This window comes from Hoplias malabaricus, chromosome 11 (genome assembly GCF_029633855.1).
Source record: "Hoplias malabaricus isolate fHopMal1 chromosome 11, fHopMal1.hap1, whole genome shotgun sequence".
NCBI classification, from domain to species: Eukaryota; Metazoa; Chordata; class Actinopteri; order Characiformes; family Erythrinidae; genus Hoplias; species Hoplias malabaricus.
The window spans coordinates 5,654,647-5,670,861 of NC_089810.1; the positions used below are offsets into that span (position 1 = coordinate 5,654,647).

The following is a 16,215-nucleotide window of genomic DNA, read 5'->3' on the forward strand; positions in this document are numbered from 1 at the left end:
CCAGCATGAGGATGAGTTGAAGGCTGTTGTGGCTGTGTGTGGTTCTTCCACACGCTACTGAGGCTTCTGTTTGTTAAATTAATAAATTCAAACTTCAATCATCCAGTTCACCACCCACCAAATGAGTTAATGGCTGAATAAGCCATTTGGCATCAGCAGCGAGGATTTGGTAAATTATTCATGGGCGCAACCCACATACCCAGCTCTGCTGCTCATCCCACAAATACATGTTCCTTACAAATGTGGCACCATTTAGAAGGGAAATTAACAGGCTTTCCGGCGGTATAAGGTTCATTGCCAAGAAGCATTGGTACAACAAAGAAATAATCAACCAAACACAAATTTACTACATTTTTGTGCTATGTTTAGTAAAGTAAAAGGACGTCTGTTTAAAGATCTAATGAATTTTGAATAATACATTTCTTGGGGGAATTTCTAAACCTCAAAACCATTGCCACAAAAAATAGAACTACATCAAAGTCATCTGCTAAATTTGGCAGCAAATATAATTAACATAAATTAAGTTCAGGCTCAGGCTAAAGTCATTAGATAGTGCTCAGTTTGCTGTTTCAGTTGCTTGTTTTCAAGATAAATTCGGACTCTGTTTTGTCGATCTTCTGACAATATAATATCTATCAGTATACCAGAGGGTTATGTCAATTCAGAAAGGATGTACTTTCCACTAAAATGACTTTAGCGCACACAGATACTGTGTGCCTCAATATGTCGATAAAGGGTTTACTATTGAGTAAATAAAGACACAAAATTGTGCAAAGAAGCAGTGCATTGTTTCAGTTCTCTCTTCCAAAATGAGGTCTACTTTATAAGTCCCTAGACCTCTCACATTAATACGTACATAATAGTAGTAAAACTATTTAAATGCCTATAAATATATATAGATATATTCAAAAACAAATATAGTGTGTGTGCTCCATCAAAATGAAAATATATATCAATTTGTATTTACAACCAAATATTAGAAATGAAACCCCAGCCCCACAAGCAGTAACTCCAACTCACAGACTAAAGTGCATTCAAACCCGGGCCATATTTTTATGCAGTGATGCATATACTCCCTCGTCACAATGGCAGAAATGTGGTTACCTCAGCAGAGAAACGCTCACCACCACTCAGGCAAGGATTGGACTGAAGTGTTGCAGTTCTCAGTGGAGGTGAGATTTTCATCTCTCACAAGGACAAGGTCCTTTGGATACCATCTGGATCCCAGTTGGTCTCTCTACCAGTGGCTTCAGTCCTCGTCTTGTTCATGCAGATGTTCGCTTTTTAATTGCACGTCTCCAAATGCAAACACTGGAATCTCTTTGAGCAGCTAAATCAGTTCAAATCTTCATGGTGTGCTTTTGTAATCCACAGCTGATAAAGGATCTCTGTGTGAAACTCTGGCCGATGAACATCCGACTGTCACAACCCAACGTCTTCTCGCTTTCACAGCCACGACCCTGAAATCGCATTGGGCCCTACTTCTTGAACGGATGTGCGGACAATCTGTCATCCACAGGCCATGCATTCACCAAGATCTGTCAGAGAGAAGCAAAATGATTAACCAGTGGACACCTTCTTCACCTTTCCTTTTGTAAATGAACCTTTAAAGATAAGGTTTAAGGACCATTAAAGGAATTCACACATTCACACAGCAGCTGGGAGATGAATACAGTCTCAGCTAACCAAAGACGCTGTAGCTAAACACCACAGGGCTTAAATGTTCATTGCCCTGATTGTCATTTCTACAAAAGGCATCTTCTGAGATTACTAACACCCTGATTTCGACTGAGGCAATTCTCACACCTACGGACACTTTAGAGTCGCCAATCCACCTACCAACGTGTGTTTTTGGACCACGGGAGGAAACCGGAGCACCCGGAGGAAACCCGCACAGACACGGGGAGAACACACAGACAGCTTCCCTAGAGCTAGACAATTTGACCATAAAATTTCGCATTGACTATAAAATACTCCTCTTAGCTTATAAATCTCTAAACGGTTTATCGCCCGTCACTTACACTTCGTTCATAGGATGCCCATCTACTCTTAGTTCCTCGCATTAAGAAAAACACTGCAGGAGGAAGAGCGTTTTCTCACAAAGCTCCTCAACTCTGGAATAGCCTTCGGTTACTGTTCGGGGCTCAGACACACTCTCAATCTTTAAATCAAGGTTAAAAACTTACCTTTTCAAACAAGGTTTTGGTTATTCACTCACTTTCAGGTTACTCCTTCTCTATTGGTGTTTGAGCTGGTTTTCATATTATCACTGCTCTGTATTAACCCGGTCATATGACCTTAGCTACAGCTCTTTTAGTTAGTGTGTTGGCAGTTACCAGAAAGCTGTCTGTTGCTGGGTTCTCCTGCCTGACCCGTGGAAGCTTTTTTTTTTCGCAGGACAATTTTGCCCGTTCTTTACCATGAACCTATTAACCTCTGTATTTTTATTTGTTCCCATGGTGTGGTTTTCTTTCTCCTGTCTCTCTCTCATGCTTTGAGATGTCCTGCTGCTCTCCAGGTGTTGCCCTGATCCAGCCCCTATGTGTGTCCTGTATAAAATCCTGGCCTTGTCTCATCTACACTATCACGCTTGGCCGTGCTGTTTTATCTCAGATTAACTCTGCACCTAATTTTAACTCACACAGAATCCCTGATCACCTCCTCCTTCCTCAGACTCATATATCACTAATATAACACTAACATCCACATTACTATAACCCCTTCATCTGTCATCAGTTCACTTCTACTTCTGTTCTGTTCTCTGTTGTGTCTCCGGTGTCGACCTGAGAAGGATGGGTTTTTTCAGTTTTGGAACAAGCAGCATGTCCTAGTGATGAAACCAAGTTGAACAAGGTTAAAAGAGGGCTTGGATTCAGCGGCAGGGATGGTTACCTGATGGTGTAGGTGGAGTAGCTTGTGCCGGCTGCAGTGTCAGGCCCTCACTGTTCCTCACAGCCAGCAGTGGGGTAGGCCTCTCCTTCCTGACTCTGAAACATGTACTGGGACACAGCAGCAGGGATGAGGATGTTAGCCAACTCCTGCACATACAATACACAGCCAGAAAACATGGATTCAACTGGACTGTTTTTTTTGTTTGTTTGTTTGTTTGTTTGTTTGTTTGTTTGTTTGTTTTTTCCACAAATCAGGTTTTCTCAGTTAGCTAGATAAATTAAGCCCAGAATTGAGGGTTGTCAAATGGGAGGTTTTAGTTTAACCATTGGCCATTGGGGGACTTAAGATATGTGCTCTCTAATAGACATGTAATTTCTAAAGCTGATGACTACATGCATTTATTTCCAAAACAAAACAAAAAGGATTTTCTTTCTCATCAGTAGTGAATTACTGAGCATGAACAAGCTGAATGTCCGTCCTCCTGTCACAGCAATAAACATACTTATGTGGAGTTTGTGAAAGGCTTGTCCCCTTTAGTTCATATAAATCTATCAGCTGTATATTTCATTTGCACTCTTTTGTACAGTAAACAGAGGAGTGTGGTGTGTTCTCTCTGTGTCTGCGTGGGTTTCCTCCGGGTGACTGTCTGTGAGGAGTGTGGTGTGTTCTCCCTGTGTCTGCGTAGGTTTCCTCCAGGTGACTGTCTGTGAGGAGTGTGGTGTGTTCTCCCTGTGTCTGCGTGGGTTTCCTCCGGGTGACTGTCTGTGAGGAGTGTGGTGTGTTCTCCCTGTGTCTGCGTGGGTTTCCTCCGGGTGACTGTCTGTGAGGAGTGTGGTGTGTTCTCTCTGTGTCTGCGTGGGTTTCCTCCGGGTGACTGTCTGTGAGGAGTGTGGTGTGTTCTCCCTGTGTCTGCGTGGGTTTCCTCCGGGTGACTGTCTGTGAGGAGTGTGGTGTGTTCTCCCTGTGTCTGCGTGGGTTTCCTCCAGGTGACTGTCTGTGAGGAGTGTGGTGTGTTCTCTCTGTGTCTGCGTGGGTTTCCTCCGGGTGAATGTCTGTGAGGAGTGTGGTGTGTTCTCCCTGTGTCTGCGTGGGTTTCCTCCTTGTGCCTTAAATTATTGTGATGCTTAATTGACCTCTAACAGGGAGAATAGAGCCTCTGTTGTTGCTAATTCTGGCTCAGCACTGCAGAAACTGCACCATGTATCTTTTGAAGGAGGGTAGGGAAACACCACACCCCTCCTTGATTTCAGGACAGTGCTGTAAATGTGAATTACAATCTGTAACGTGAGCCCAGGAGCAAGAATACCAAATCTTACCCAGTATCCTTAAGGATTGATATTATGTGAAACTGAGGGAGCCACTCACCGATTTTAGATGTGGGTCCATCTCTGTGAAGTTCCACTCGTTCACAGGCAAGCTAAAAGTGAAAGGCTGACAAAGCAAAGGTCATTACAGCAATAATCTTTTTGAAAACATTAATAATAATCAAAATGCCCCCTCAGTTGCCCTGTCAGCTAAGTCTCCCACTTTACACGATGCTTCTGTGCTGGAAGGGTGAAGGCGACTTCACATTTCCTCTAAAAAGCATGAAAGTACATCTTTTCTTTCTTATCTCTGAACACTTCAGCATTCTCAGAGGAGGACACTCCCTGTCATTTCTGTTAACTCTGCAGTATGCTATTGTTGTCATTGCTCAGCTGTAGCCTGGGGCCGATAAAGGACATTATCATAATGTGACCGAAATGTGAATCAGCCTTTTCCCACATGAAAGTATTTAAGTCCAAATATCTGTCCACATTCACTAATGATTTCTTGGAGAATTGGTCCAGTAATTCTAAACGAAGAAGACTGTTGATGGAATGAAATTAAAAAAGCTGTCGCTGTCCAACGCATCCCATTTTAGGAAACAGGATTTAAACAGGAGACATTTATATGGAATCCTCGTGCCTTTGGTCATGGGAGTAGATAAATAAACTCTCCTGTTTTAGAAAACACGGGAAGTTCAGTGCCATAGTGTCATGCCCTTGTCCTGTCGTGTCTGTTTTCCCCGCCATGTGCTCAATTAGCACATGGCTCTGTTTGTTATTGTCCATGTCCCGCCTTTCTTCCTCCTCCTTGTCGATGTCATTTGTAGTCCCGCCCCCTCGTTATCAGTCCAGGTGTCCCTTGTCTGTGGTGTTCATTTAAGTTCCCTTGTCTCTGTGCTTCTTTGTTGGACATTCCACCTTCGTTTTGTGCTCTCTGGTCTGTCTGTTTCTCATGCCCTCCAAGTCAGTCTTTGTATCTTGTGTCTCATGTCTGTGTCTTTACTCTGTTTATTTCTGTTTAGCTCTATCTGTGTAGGTTTGTCTGTCCAGTTCCCTCTCTCTGTCTAAGCCCCTCTGTCCAGGTCGTCCTGTCCAAGTCTCTGTGTCAGTCTTTGTTTAAGTATTTCTGTCCAGTTATCTTAGTCTGTCTCTGTATTGTTATCTTGTGTTGTAAATAGTCAGTGTTTTAGCAAGTGTCCACCTCAGTCAATCCGCCCCACGATCCTGACACACTGCTTTTGCATGCAGTAAGAGTACTGACTTTTCTACTGTTTCTGCATAAAAAGCTGCAAAAACAGACCCAATTTCTGCAATCAACAGGTGTTCGAAAGGCTACACTGATTAATATCGAAGTGTATTGCATGTGGCATGCGCTGTGGTTGCCGCTTCTGGTGTGCAGATCAGTTACTAAGGCTACAAAAAAAGGCAACTTGACTGAAACAGATAAGACCTTGTAACACTCGAGTGTGGTACTTTGTAAATGACTGTATTCCCCTCCTCCCCGTTTTTCCTGGTGATCAAACAAGTGACCTTTTGGTCCTGAGTCTGACTTACAGCAGCAGCAGATGTATGCATTAGTTAACATCATACTGAAAGGTGTAGAGGAGGGAGAGCCACCCTATCCACCCGGAGTGTGAGGCTAATTGCTCTCTTGGACTGTGACATACTTACATCCATAGCAGCAGCGCTGGGCTCTATACTCTGCTGGTGGCTCCTGAGGAGAAGCTGCAGTTCCTCAAGACTCATGTCAACATTTTCCACCGCATCAGACATCTCTGGTCTAACACACACAAACAAAGGGCAGAATTACACCACAATTAAAGGGCCCACAATATTAGCATCTCATTCACATAGCATCATAACTCACCTATAAATATAACAGAAATAAAACCACAATACAGGGTTTACAAATCAGATATAAAAGATTTCAAACAAATAAATCTATCAACAGTTACCGTGGTCTTCCAGGACCGTAGTGCACTGACCTGTCAATCATTGTCCTCTTGGCCCTCCTCTCTCCAGAGCCTGTGGTTTCTCGACCCTCCAGGACGGACTGTACCATGGCTACAGGGAGGACGGGGGGCTCAGCACACACCTCACAGGAGCCAAGTGACATGCCCTCACCCCGCCCACGAACTCCTGGACTCACCGGCTCTTCCTTAATTAGCATCAGACACTTCTCCCTGGAACAGGAATAGGAAAGTGTGCTATTACACGCGTGGACCTGTGGTCATGGATTGTCATGGTGAGGCACATATTTAAATATATATTTTTAAGTTTAAAATGTAAAATTCACAAACAATGACCTTATGTTTTTGAACAATGCTTCTCACAGTTTCAGAAAACAATGTGTGGCCAGTGGAAATGTTGAGCGCATAAATGTTAAAGCAACCCCTGTCCCGAACGGCTGGTTTCAGCCCTCGTTCCTTTAAATGATAACGAGCCGCTCGCTGTTCACCCCGACCCCGAGCGCACAGCAGTGAGGAGCGAGGAGCAGAAGATCTGGTTTTAAGCCGTTTGTGCTTGGTTTTCTTTCTTTTACATTCAGTTATTTCTTCTTTTTACTCAATGCTCTTAATTCCCAGTGCTTGTTGTGTTTGTTGTTCTGTGTTTAACATCACTGCCTTAAGTCTCTGCCTTCTACAATGATGTGTTTTATCCCACGTTTTCAGACTTAGGCGCCCTGCAAAGAATTAACTGCATGGTCTTGTCTCACAGTGTGTGTGTTGGTGGGCTCCAGATCCCAATGTGTTTTTTATAATATGTCTCTTTTAAATGGTAAAGATGAAAAAGCATACCGTGACTCGTCTGCCTGCATTTGCATAGCCATGACACTGGGCTGTGACATCTCAGTGACGTCTGAGATGATTGGTCCTCCTGTCATTGTGTTGCTAGTGGAACATGAGGCAGCCTCTGTGGATGGCTGAGAGCGGGAGAGGAACATGAGTACGTCTGAGCATTTCAGTCAAAGTCTTGCTTTATTTTCAGAGAGAACATTTTCTACCATTGTTATGGAAGCAGAAGTACATTTCAATGATATTTGATACACTTTAGAGACCAGATGGTCAGTTTCACATCAGTTAACCTAAGCCCCATGCAGATACCTGATATATTTTCATACCTGCACATACCTCAAAAAGGTACATACTTTATCTGTTCCTCTGCACACTTGTTATCTCCCTTTCTCCCTACTCTTCAGCGCTCAGGACCCCCCACAGAGCAGGTGTGATGTGGTGGTGGATCATTCTCAGCGCTGCAGTGACACTGACGTGGTGGTGGTGTGTTAGTGTGTGTTGTGCTCGTGTAGAGTGGATCAGACACAGCAGTGCTGCTGGAGTTTTTAAACCCTGTGTCCACTCTCTGTCCACTCTGTGAGACACTCCTCCCTCGTTGGTCCACCTTGTAGATGTAAAGTCAGAGACAGTAGCTCTGATCTGCCGCTGCACAGTGTGTGTCGCTCGTCCTCTAGTCCTTCATCAGTGACACAGGACGCTGTCGGCTGGATGTTTTTGGTCGGTGGACTGTTCTCAGTCCAGACACTGAGGGGATTAAAAACTCCAGCAGCACTGCTGTGTCTGATCCATTACAGTGTTTGTATATGGGGAATCTGTGTATTCTAATACATGTCATATAAGTAAAAGCTGTTGAAAGTCACAGATAAGATTTGTATTTGGGGCTACAGCTGACCTTAAACAATAAGAAATGTATAATCTAAAACACATACATATTGTATGCTGTCACTAACTTACCGACTGGATATAGAAGGGCTCCTGCATTGGCTCCATGGAGCGACTGTGGCTGAATTTAGAAGCAGGTGGTGTGGAGGAACCATCATCCAACATGAGAGGCCTGAGAGACAGCAGCATTTGTACCATGTGTATAATACTAGATACAATGCCAAGCTCTACCGTAACTGATATAAATCATTGCACGCAAGCAAACAACTTTCAAATCTACAGAAGACTGTTCAGAATGACTACCCCGAATATGTCCTCTCTATCACCACCTGGTGGCATGCTAGTGTAATTATAGTGTAACTGTAGGATGCAACAGCTCACATGCTTGGGGAGAAAGTTAAACGAGCTGAAGCTCTTCATCTGAAAGTATAATCGAGGCAGATATGTCATTGTTTCGTGTGTAAACACCTGAGAATTCACACTGGTGCGGTGAATGAGAGTTGCAGCATTGTGCAGTATGTTACTGGGCCTTGTCCTCCCTCTCACCCGATTTGTTCTCACGGGTCACACCAGCTGACGGTGCACTTCTTCATAGAGGGTAGAGGGTCATGCGCTGTGGTTCAGTGGGGTGGTGTGCGCGTGTGTGAGGGCCAGCACTCAGTAGGTCTGATTCAGCATTCAGCTCCATTCAGGCCAGCTGGACCAGTGAATTGTGTCAGCTGACCTGACCATATCCAGCTGAGTTGGCCGTTCACACTGCAGTGTTTATTAGAGCCTCGCAATGTTGATTTGCTATTTTCTGTTTGTGGGTAAATGTGTCCATCTGTATATTCCAAACAACTGCTTTATCTTAAACGGTGTGTGTGTGTGTGTGTGTTTAAGAGAGAGAGAGAGGGAGAGAGAGAGAGACTGTGTATATACTCACAGTTTTCTCTTTATTCCAACAGTGCTGGGTGTGCTGGGCTGCATCTGGCTGAACAGGAACTGAATCAGCTAATAACAGAGCAGAGAGCCAGAGCGTGATTCAGCATTACTGAACTGCGTTGAACTAACACACACACACACACACACAACACTCTCCCCCTCAGGACAAAATCATATGTTGTGTTCCTCACCTTATTCATCACTTTCTGCTGCTGTGTGTGGTTCTGCCTCAATGACACCACCTCCCTCCACAGCACCTCATTCTGCCTAAACAGAGAGGAGGGGAAATAAAGGAACAGAGCACAAAAGAGAAGGATATGAGAGCGAGAGAGAGAGAAAGAGAGGTGAGGGAGAAGTTTAGAGAAATGGGGGACTGTGATTTTTAGCTTTCTGCTCTTTAAAATAAAAAACAAAAGACCCATTCAGTGGATGTTTCCTTAGAGAACACCTTTAAAAAAATAAAGAATTTAGAATTTAATAGAACTTCCACATAATGCAGATTATTCATTCATTCATTCATTATCTGTAACCCTTATCAAGTTCAGGGTTGCGGTGGGTCCAGAGCCTACCTGGGCACCAGTCCTTCACAGGGCAACACACACACACACATTCACTCACACACTCACACCTATGGACACTCCACCTACCAACGTGTGTTTTCGGACTGTGGGAGGGAACCGGAGCACCCGGAGGAAACCCATGCAGACACAGGGAGAACACACCACACTCCTCACAGACAGTCACCCCGAGGAAACCCATGCAGACACAGGGAGAACACACCACACTCCTCACAGACAGTCACCTGGAGGAAACCCACACAGACACAGAGAGAACACACCACACTCCTCACAGACAGTCACCCAGAGGAAACCCACGCAGACACAGGGAGAACACACCACACTCCTCACAGACAGTCACCCGGAGGAAACCCACGCAGACACAGAGAGAACACACCACACTCCTCACAGACAGTCACCCGGAGGAAACCCACGCAGACACAGGGAGAACACACCACACTCCTCACAGACAGTCACCCGGAGGAAACCCACGCAGACACAGGGCGAACACACCACACTCCTCACAGACACAGAGAGAACACACCACACTCCTCACAGACAGTCACCCGGAGGAAACCCACACAGACACAGAGAGAACACACCACACTCCTCACAGTCAGTCACCCGGAGGAAGCCCATGCAGACACAGGGAGAACACACCACACTCCTCACAGACAGTCACCCGGAGGAAACCCACGCAGACACAGGGAGAACACACCACACTCCTCTGTATACTGTACAAAAGAGTGCAAATGAATATACAGCTGATAGATTCATATGAAGTAAAGGGGACAAGCCTTTGTGTGTGTGTGTGTGTGTTGCCCTGTGAAGGACTGGCGCCCCCTCTAGGGTGCCGCCTTGCACCCAGTGATTCCGAGTATGCGCTGGACCCACCGTGACCCTGAACTGGATAAGGTTTGCAGACAATGAATGAAAGAATGAATGTATTCGTTATAAGTTCCATCAGGAAAAAGCAAAAACGTGATTGTTTTTTTCTCTTTTTGGGGATAACATTGTGTGTAATTTTGTGAATGTAGTGAATTAATAGTTAAATATTTAGGGTTTTTTGTTGAATAAAATAACAGTTGTAATGTTGAATATTACACAAAATTTACCATAAAATGAGAAAAAAAAGACCAGACAAATGTTTCAAATTTGAATAACAATGATACATTACACCTAATATTCTTTAAAATGTATTTGAAGAAGTAATACATATTCTCTGTAAAACAAACGACTCGACACAAACAAGCCCAGATTTTAAAGCATGTATATTTTTCTAATATAAATGTATTTGTTCAACTAATAACAATTGTTTTATAAATGTATTATATGTTTTATAAATTAATATTTTAAACTAATGTTTTTGCCCTTAACCATATCCATGTGTCCAACCCAATAATGATCCAGGAACCTTTCATTTCAATAGTTAATGTATGTGTGTGTGTGTGTGAGAGTGTGTGTGTGTGTATGTGTGAGTGTGTGAGAGAGTGTGTGAGTGTGAGTGTGTGTGTGTGTGTGAGAGAGTGTGAGTGTGTGTGTGTGTGTGTGTGTGAGAGAGTGTGTGTGTGTGTGTGTGTGTGTGTGTGTGAGAGAGAGTGTGAGTGTGTGTGTATGTGTTGTACTTGTTTTGGGCTCTCACTGTTTCATATCTTGCATCTGGCACTCCATGTTCTCTTGTTGGCTGCGCAGCACCTGCACTTCATACAGGAGTTTACTCAAGTCCTCCTGTCGGACCTTAGTCTCCTCACTCTTCACTATGGACACCTTAGAAGGCAAAGCATATAACATCATTTTTATTGAAGCAGCTTCTCGTAGTACAAGTGAAGGAGTTAATACGACCCCAGCGATACCAGAGGGTCCGTGCAGTCGCAAATGCATCACACCTTGCGTTTAATGTGTTCCAGAAGATGCTCGTGACCTTGGAGAAAGTAGAGATGCTGAAACTCTGTGTCATCTCTCTCTGGCTTCACCAGGCCACTTTGCTCTATGTTCACCACCTTCCTGAAGCCATCTGAAGAAAGACACACACACACACACACACAATGTTTCCATAATGGAGACTGATTATTAAAATAACATTTCAGTTCACATTCATAATGTGAGACACATAGAGACACAGCCTAACGACGTTTGGTCAAAATACCACAAAGATCAAACTCCACAGCAGCATTCACCCCCTGTCTAAACAGTCCTGTTCAAAACGACCGATTTCAGCTCCTGTTCCTTTAAATAATAATGAGCTGCATGCTATTCACCTAAACCTGAGCGCACAACAGTGAGGAGCAAGGAGCAGAAGCTCTGTCTTTTAGCCGTTTTCGTTTGGTTCTCTTTCTTCTCATTTCTTGTTTTCTCAGTGCAATTTTTTCTTGGCGCTCCTTGTGTTGGTTTTGCTCTTTGTGTTCTCATGTAAACACGGGTCCAGCGCATTTATTGGAGAGATTCAGATGAAGGGACGGGGCAATTCTATTGTCTCTGCACTTGACGTCAGAAGCGAGATCAGAACGCATCCAGTGTTTCTAACTTGGGCAGCACACAGAAAATCGCCTGTGTGTTCTGGTTACACAGTGTGTAGTTTGGTTGTCTCCAGAGTCACACAATAGTGTACGCATGTGCTGAACAAGTGAGGTTTTTATAATATGTTCCCTTTAAAACAAAGGATACTGAAAAATATTATTAAACCAAGAGAGTGGCTATACACGATCACTTCCTATCGTGACCCCTCGCTGACCCCCACTGATCATACGCCTGCGTATCTGTGCAGAAACCCCTGTCCATGATTACAATAAACATAGATCTTTCACTGAAATTAGAGGTTCTCTTAGTAAACGTAGAGTGTTAAACACGTCAGATCTGGAGGCTGGAAAATGTTCGTCAGGTGAAATACATACACATATTGAGTTGACGCACAAAGCTGGCCATGTTGTTGTGCTTGAAATATTTGGGCAGAACCTCCTTGGCAAACCTGCCTTGGTCAAACACGTGAAAGCTGGTTCCAGTCTAGAGGAAAGAAACAAGAGATGTTTTAGCTTCACTGATATCGGGTAACTTGCAATACTATGTAAAGACGTCTATCTGGGCACTTAGTATTTTATTTGTTTATTCATTTACATTGATCTGATGCTGAGGATTGATCTTTAACCAATCAATGATTGGCTGTCATACAGCGAGACCACCCACACACTCACACCCGTGCCTTACACACACACACATGGACCCATGGACAATTTCACACAGCCTACCTACCTAACCATGTGTGTGTTTGGACTGTGGACTATGGAAACCCACACTGACACAGGGAGAACACACTACACTCCTCACTACACAGACAGTGACCCAGGACCCTGGAGGTCTGTGGCAGCAATGCTTCCTTTAGTATCTCTGTACCACCTTTACTTCATTTGTTTTCTCTTATAAAGGTACACAGAGGCACAGTAGTGTACATACAGCAGAGGTGCCACAGGCTCCATGTTCCCATCATGCCCTGCACCCCAGTAAAAGCAGAGACTTTGTTGTTGTTATGTGGTTTCCTGATTTTGATGGGGTTTTTGTCTTTTCATGTATTTTTTGGTCTTTTGACACTAGGCTGAGTTCTGTTCAGTAACCAACTGTCCTCATACTTCTTCCCCCTGTGTTTCTGGGTGTGTTTAAGTGCTGGGCTTGTGCTTTCATTTGCCTGTTATAGCCTTTGTGATATTCTGTTCACTGCATTTCCTACACCTTCATCAACACAAACACCACAATATCTATTACAATTAGACAACATCATCTTCTCACCTGATAAGACAAAAATACAACTTTCATATTCTTATATTTAACGCAAAATATAAAACCGTGGGTGGCACGGTGGTGCAGTCACACAGCTCCAGGTCCCTGGAGGTTGTGGGTTCGAGTACAGCTCCGGGTGACTGTCTGTGAGGAGTGTGGTGTGTTCTCTCTGTGTCTGCGTGGGTTTCCTCCGGGTGACTGTCTGTGAGGAGTGTGGTGTGTTCTCCCTGTGTCTGCGTGGGTTTCCTCCGGGTGACTGTCTGTGAGGAGTGTGGTGTGTTCTCCCTGTGTCTGCGTGGGTTTCCTCCGGGTGACTGTCTGTGAGGAGTGTGGTGTATTCTCCCTGTGTCTGCGTGGGTTTCCTCCGGGTGACTGTCTGTGAGGAGTGTGGTGTGTTCTCCCTGTGTCCGCGTGGGTTTCCTCCGGGTGACTGTCTGTGAGGAGTGTGGTGTGTTCTCCCTGTGTCTGCGTGGGTTTCCTCCGGGTGACTGTCTGTGAGGAGTGTGGTGTGTTCTCTCTGTGTCTGCGTGGGTTTCCTTCTCCAGGGTGTATTCCCGCCTTGCGCCCAATGATTCCGGGACCCTGAACTGGATAAGTGGTTACAGATAATGAATGAATGAATGAATGAATATAAAACAGTCTTATTTAACAGCAGTGCTTTTCTCTCTGCTCTTTAGCTTTTATAGGTGTAAAATGAGAGAAGTAAAACTACGATTTTAGGTCTTCCTAATTAGCTCATTTATTTATTCATCTTCTGGAACCGTTTCATCCTGATTAGGGTCACTTTGGGTTCAGAGCCAACACAGAATAATTGGGCATGGGTATGAACACACTCAGGACAGGACTACAACAAGAATATGATTCTGAGAATAGATTGTAGGCCAGAAATTAAGTGGAGATGCTATTTTTCAATGCAGTTCTCAGATGTGCTGCTGAGCATTCAACAGGATAAAAACACCCAGTTCAGTGGTGTGAAATTTCAGACGTGTGATGAAGACTCCCGCAGTGAAAATAACAGCTATTGCTCTGAAGGTGATGACGAGAAGCTTTCTTGAGGACAACTGCTAAAGTAAACCTGGGGCAGGGTTATTTTTACTGACTGCAGCACAGACAACTAAGACAATGTAGTGTAAAACAGAAGACATTGATATAAATATGTTCATGTAAATGGCCATCCCTATCTATGATAGATTTCTACTTTTAGAGACCACCGACTACGCTGACAATATTTTAAAAAACAGGGTTCTTCAAGTGTTCTGTAGTAAAGGCAATGGTTCTCTTTAGAGCCGTGGTTTCTATACAGAACCACTGCCCTGTGAAATGGTCTTCACGTGGGTGGAGAATGTGACGAAAACTCTATGAAGCACCAAAAGGATTTCTTCTATTGTAACAAGCTGGACATTGTACAAATTGAAGAAGCCTTTTTGGTGCCACAGAACCTCATACAACACATTTACTAATGCAAATGGTTCTGTATAGGACTCACGGTCCAAAACAGAACCACAGACTTTCCTAAAGAACCCTTGAAGGACCCTCTTTTATAACAGTGTTATGCTCCACAGAGGGCATCTGAGCCTGAATGCAGAACCTTTGTGTGCTGTTGTTATTGCGGTAAACCAAAAAAAATCAGCCAAACACAAGCACAGTATATTATTACTGCATCTACAATACACTTCAAATTATTGGAATTACTGTTTCAAAAAAAACAGAACCAATCCTTTTTATATAAAAGACACACACATAATTGCACATAACTGTATAAAAATGATTTAAATCTAATTCTCTCTCTAACTTATCTTTAAAGTTCCAAAAAACTATTAGAAAAGTGTGTGTGTGTGTTGGGGGGTGGGGGAGGGGTGCAGTAAGCTACATCCAGAAGGATGAATGGAACAGTAGAAGTTTCTAAAGAGACAGAGAAAACTGTACAGAATTAAAAATGAAATTGTGGGAAATGAAATGAACATCCAGAATGTGGCTTTAAAAAGTGATGACCCTGAAAAATGACCTTTAGATTGTTATACATTGTTAAACTAGTTATATTTGCAAAGATTTATATGTCCTATCATTGACATGAGAGTGAATTTACACTTTTTAAATATACACTTTGTCATAAATATATAGAATTTAAATATCACAGATTAACTGCTCCACATTTTTAAACAGTGCTGCAGTCTACAGCTCTGTGCTAAAGTCTTAGGCACCTAAGATAATTATAATAATAATAATAATTATTGAAAATAATGACATAAAAAATGACAGTTAAAATAAATACAAAAACATGAATACAATGAAAGTATGTGTATATTTTAAGTAGTAGTTGTTTCCAGATGTTCTCCTTGATCGCACGGGTTTGTTCAATCAACAGCGCAGTTGATTTAACACAATGGAGTATTTATTAAGTGGTAAAACTAGGGGTTTAGACGAATACTGGACTCCCACGAGGAGAGATCTGGAGAGAACACATTCACACACAGAGTTTGGAATAATTGTGTTTTTATTCTAATATTATTATTTATTTTTATTTTTCTCTGAGAAAAGAAACTCTTACTGCTCAGATACCTAGCTTTTTAAATCTCCTTTTTCAGATGATTTAAACAGTACCGCATATTCAGTCAAAATCAGGAACCGGTGTCTTTTGTATCACATGAAAAAAACACCATCTAGAACCTTCCAATGCCGGTGATGTTTCTTTATGCTGTAAACAGTGCTGGGTTTAGTTGCTCGCTATTTGCCCGAGTGAAGTGTCAGGGTTGACTCACGGTGCTCCAGCAGATCAGGTGGTTGGTTTCTGGGTCCTCCACCAGAGTCCACAGCTTGGTGAGAAAAGCAGGCACGTTGCTGGCATAGCCTCCGTCCACACCTATAGATCCTGGGGACTCCTGCATGGCTGCGCTGGCCTTGGGTTTCTGTCGCTGAGCAGTGTTTGTGTAGTGAGAATGTGTCTCTGCTTCCCCAAAAATTCCTCAATCCATCTCCACTTCTCTGCTCTCTGAGCCCCTGAGCTGCTGATGTTTTCCCTCTCTCTGAATCTCTGTACCTCTCACTCTCCCTCTGGCCATATCAGGCTGTGTCACTGCCCCAGGCTGGAGT

At 43.5% G+C, this 16,215-nt stretch overlaps 1 protein-coding gene and 1 long non-coding RNA gene across 3 annotated transcripts; one reads left to right on the top strand and one right to left on the bottom strand.

Moving 5' to 3' along the window:
• Positions 1-1,049: 1,049 nt before the first annotated feature.
• On the bottom strand, positions 1,050-16,010 carry hsf4 (heat shock transcription factor 4). The gene is made up of 13 exons (XM_066685595.1): positions 15,885-16,010; positions 12,249-12,357; positions 11,244-11,371; positions 11,000-11,124; positions 8,992-9,067; positions 8,802-8,869; positions 7,949-8,048; positions 6,998-7,122; positions 6,185-6,382; positions 5,871-5,979; positions 4,258-4,323; positions 2,893-3,038; positions 1,050-1,538 (listed from the first exon to the last, which is right to left on the bottom strand). Exons 1-12 carry the CDS (start codon positions 16,008-16,010, stop codon positions 2,940-2,942), a joined length of 1,329 nt encoding a protein of 442 aa, XP_066541692.1. The 3' UTR covers positions 1,050-1,538; positions 2,893-2,939.
• Positions 5,112-9,294, top strand: LOC136709989 (uncharacterized). 2 transcript variants are annotated; one of them, XR_010804552.1, is made up of 3 exons: positions 5,112-5,136; positions 6,222-6,444; positions 8,824-9,294. It is a non-coding gene; the product is annotated as an uncharacterized lncRNA (long non-coding RNA). The 2 variants fall into 2 exon arrangements; XR_010804553.1 differs by having other exon boundaries at positions 5,113-5,162.
• Positions 16,011-16,215: the final 205 nt, after the last annotated feature.

Excerpts from the sequence above, each read along its gene's own strand:
- hsf4 (XM_066685595.1), bottom strand. The coding sequence starts at position 16,010 with ATGCAGGAGTCCCCAGGATCTATAGGTGTGGACGGAGGCTATGCCAGC. Across the intron at positions 12,358-15,884 it reads ACCTGATCTGCTGGAGCACC|ACTGGAACCAGCTTTCACGT; the intron begins GTGAGTCAACCC and ends TCTTTCCTCTAG. Across the intron at positions 4,324-5,870 it reads CCAGCGCTGCTGCTATGGAT|CCTTTCACTTTTAGCTTGCC; the intron begins GTAAGTATGTCA and ends TTGCTTTGTCAG.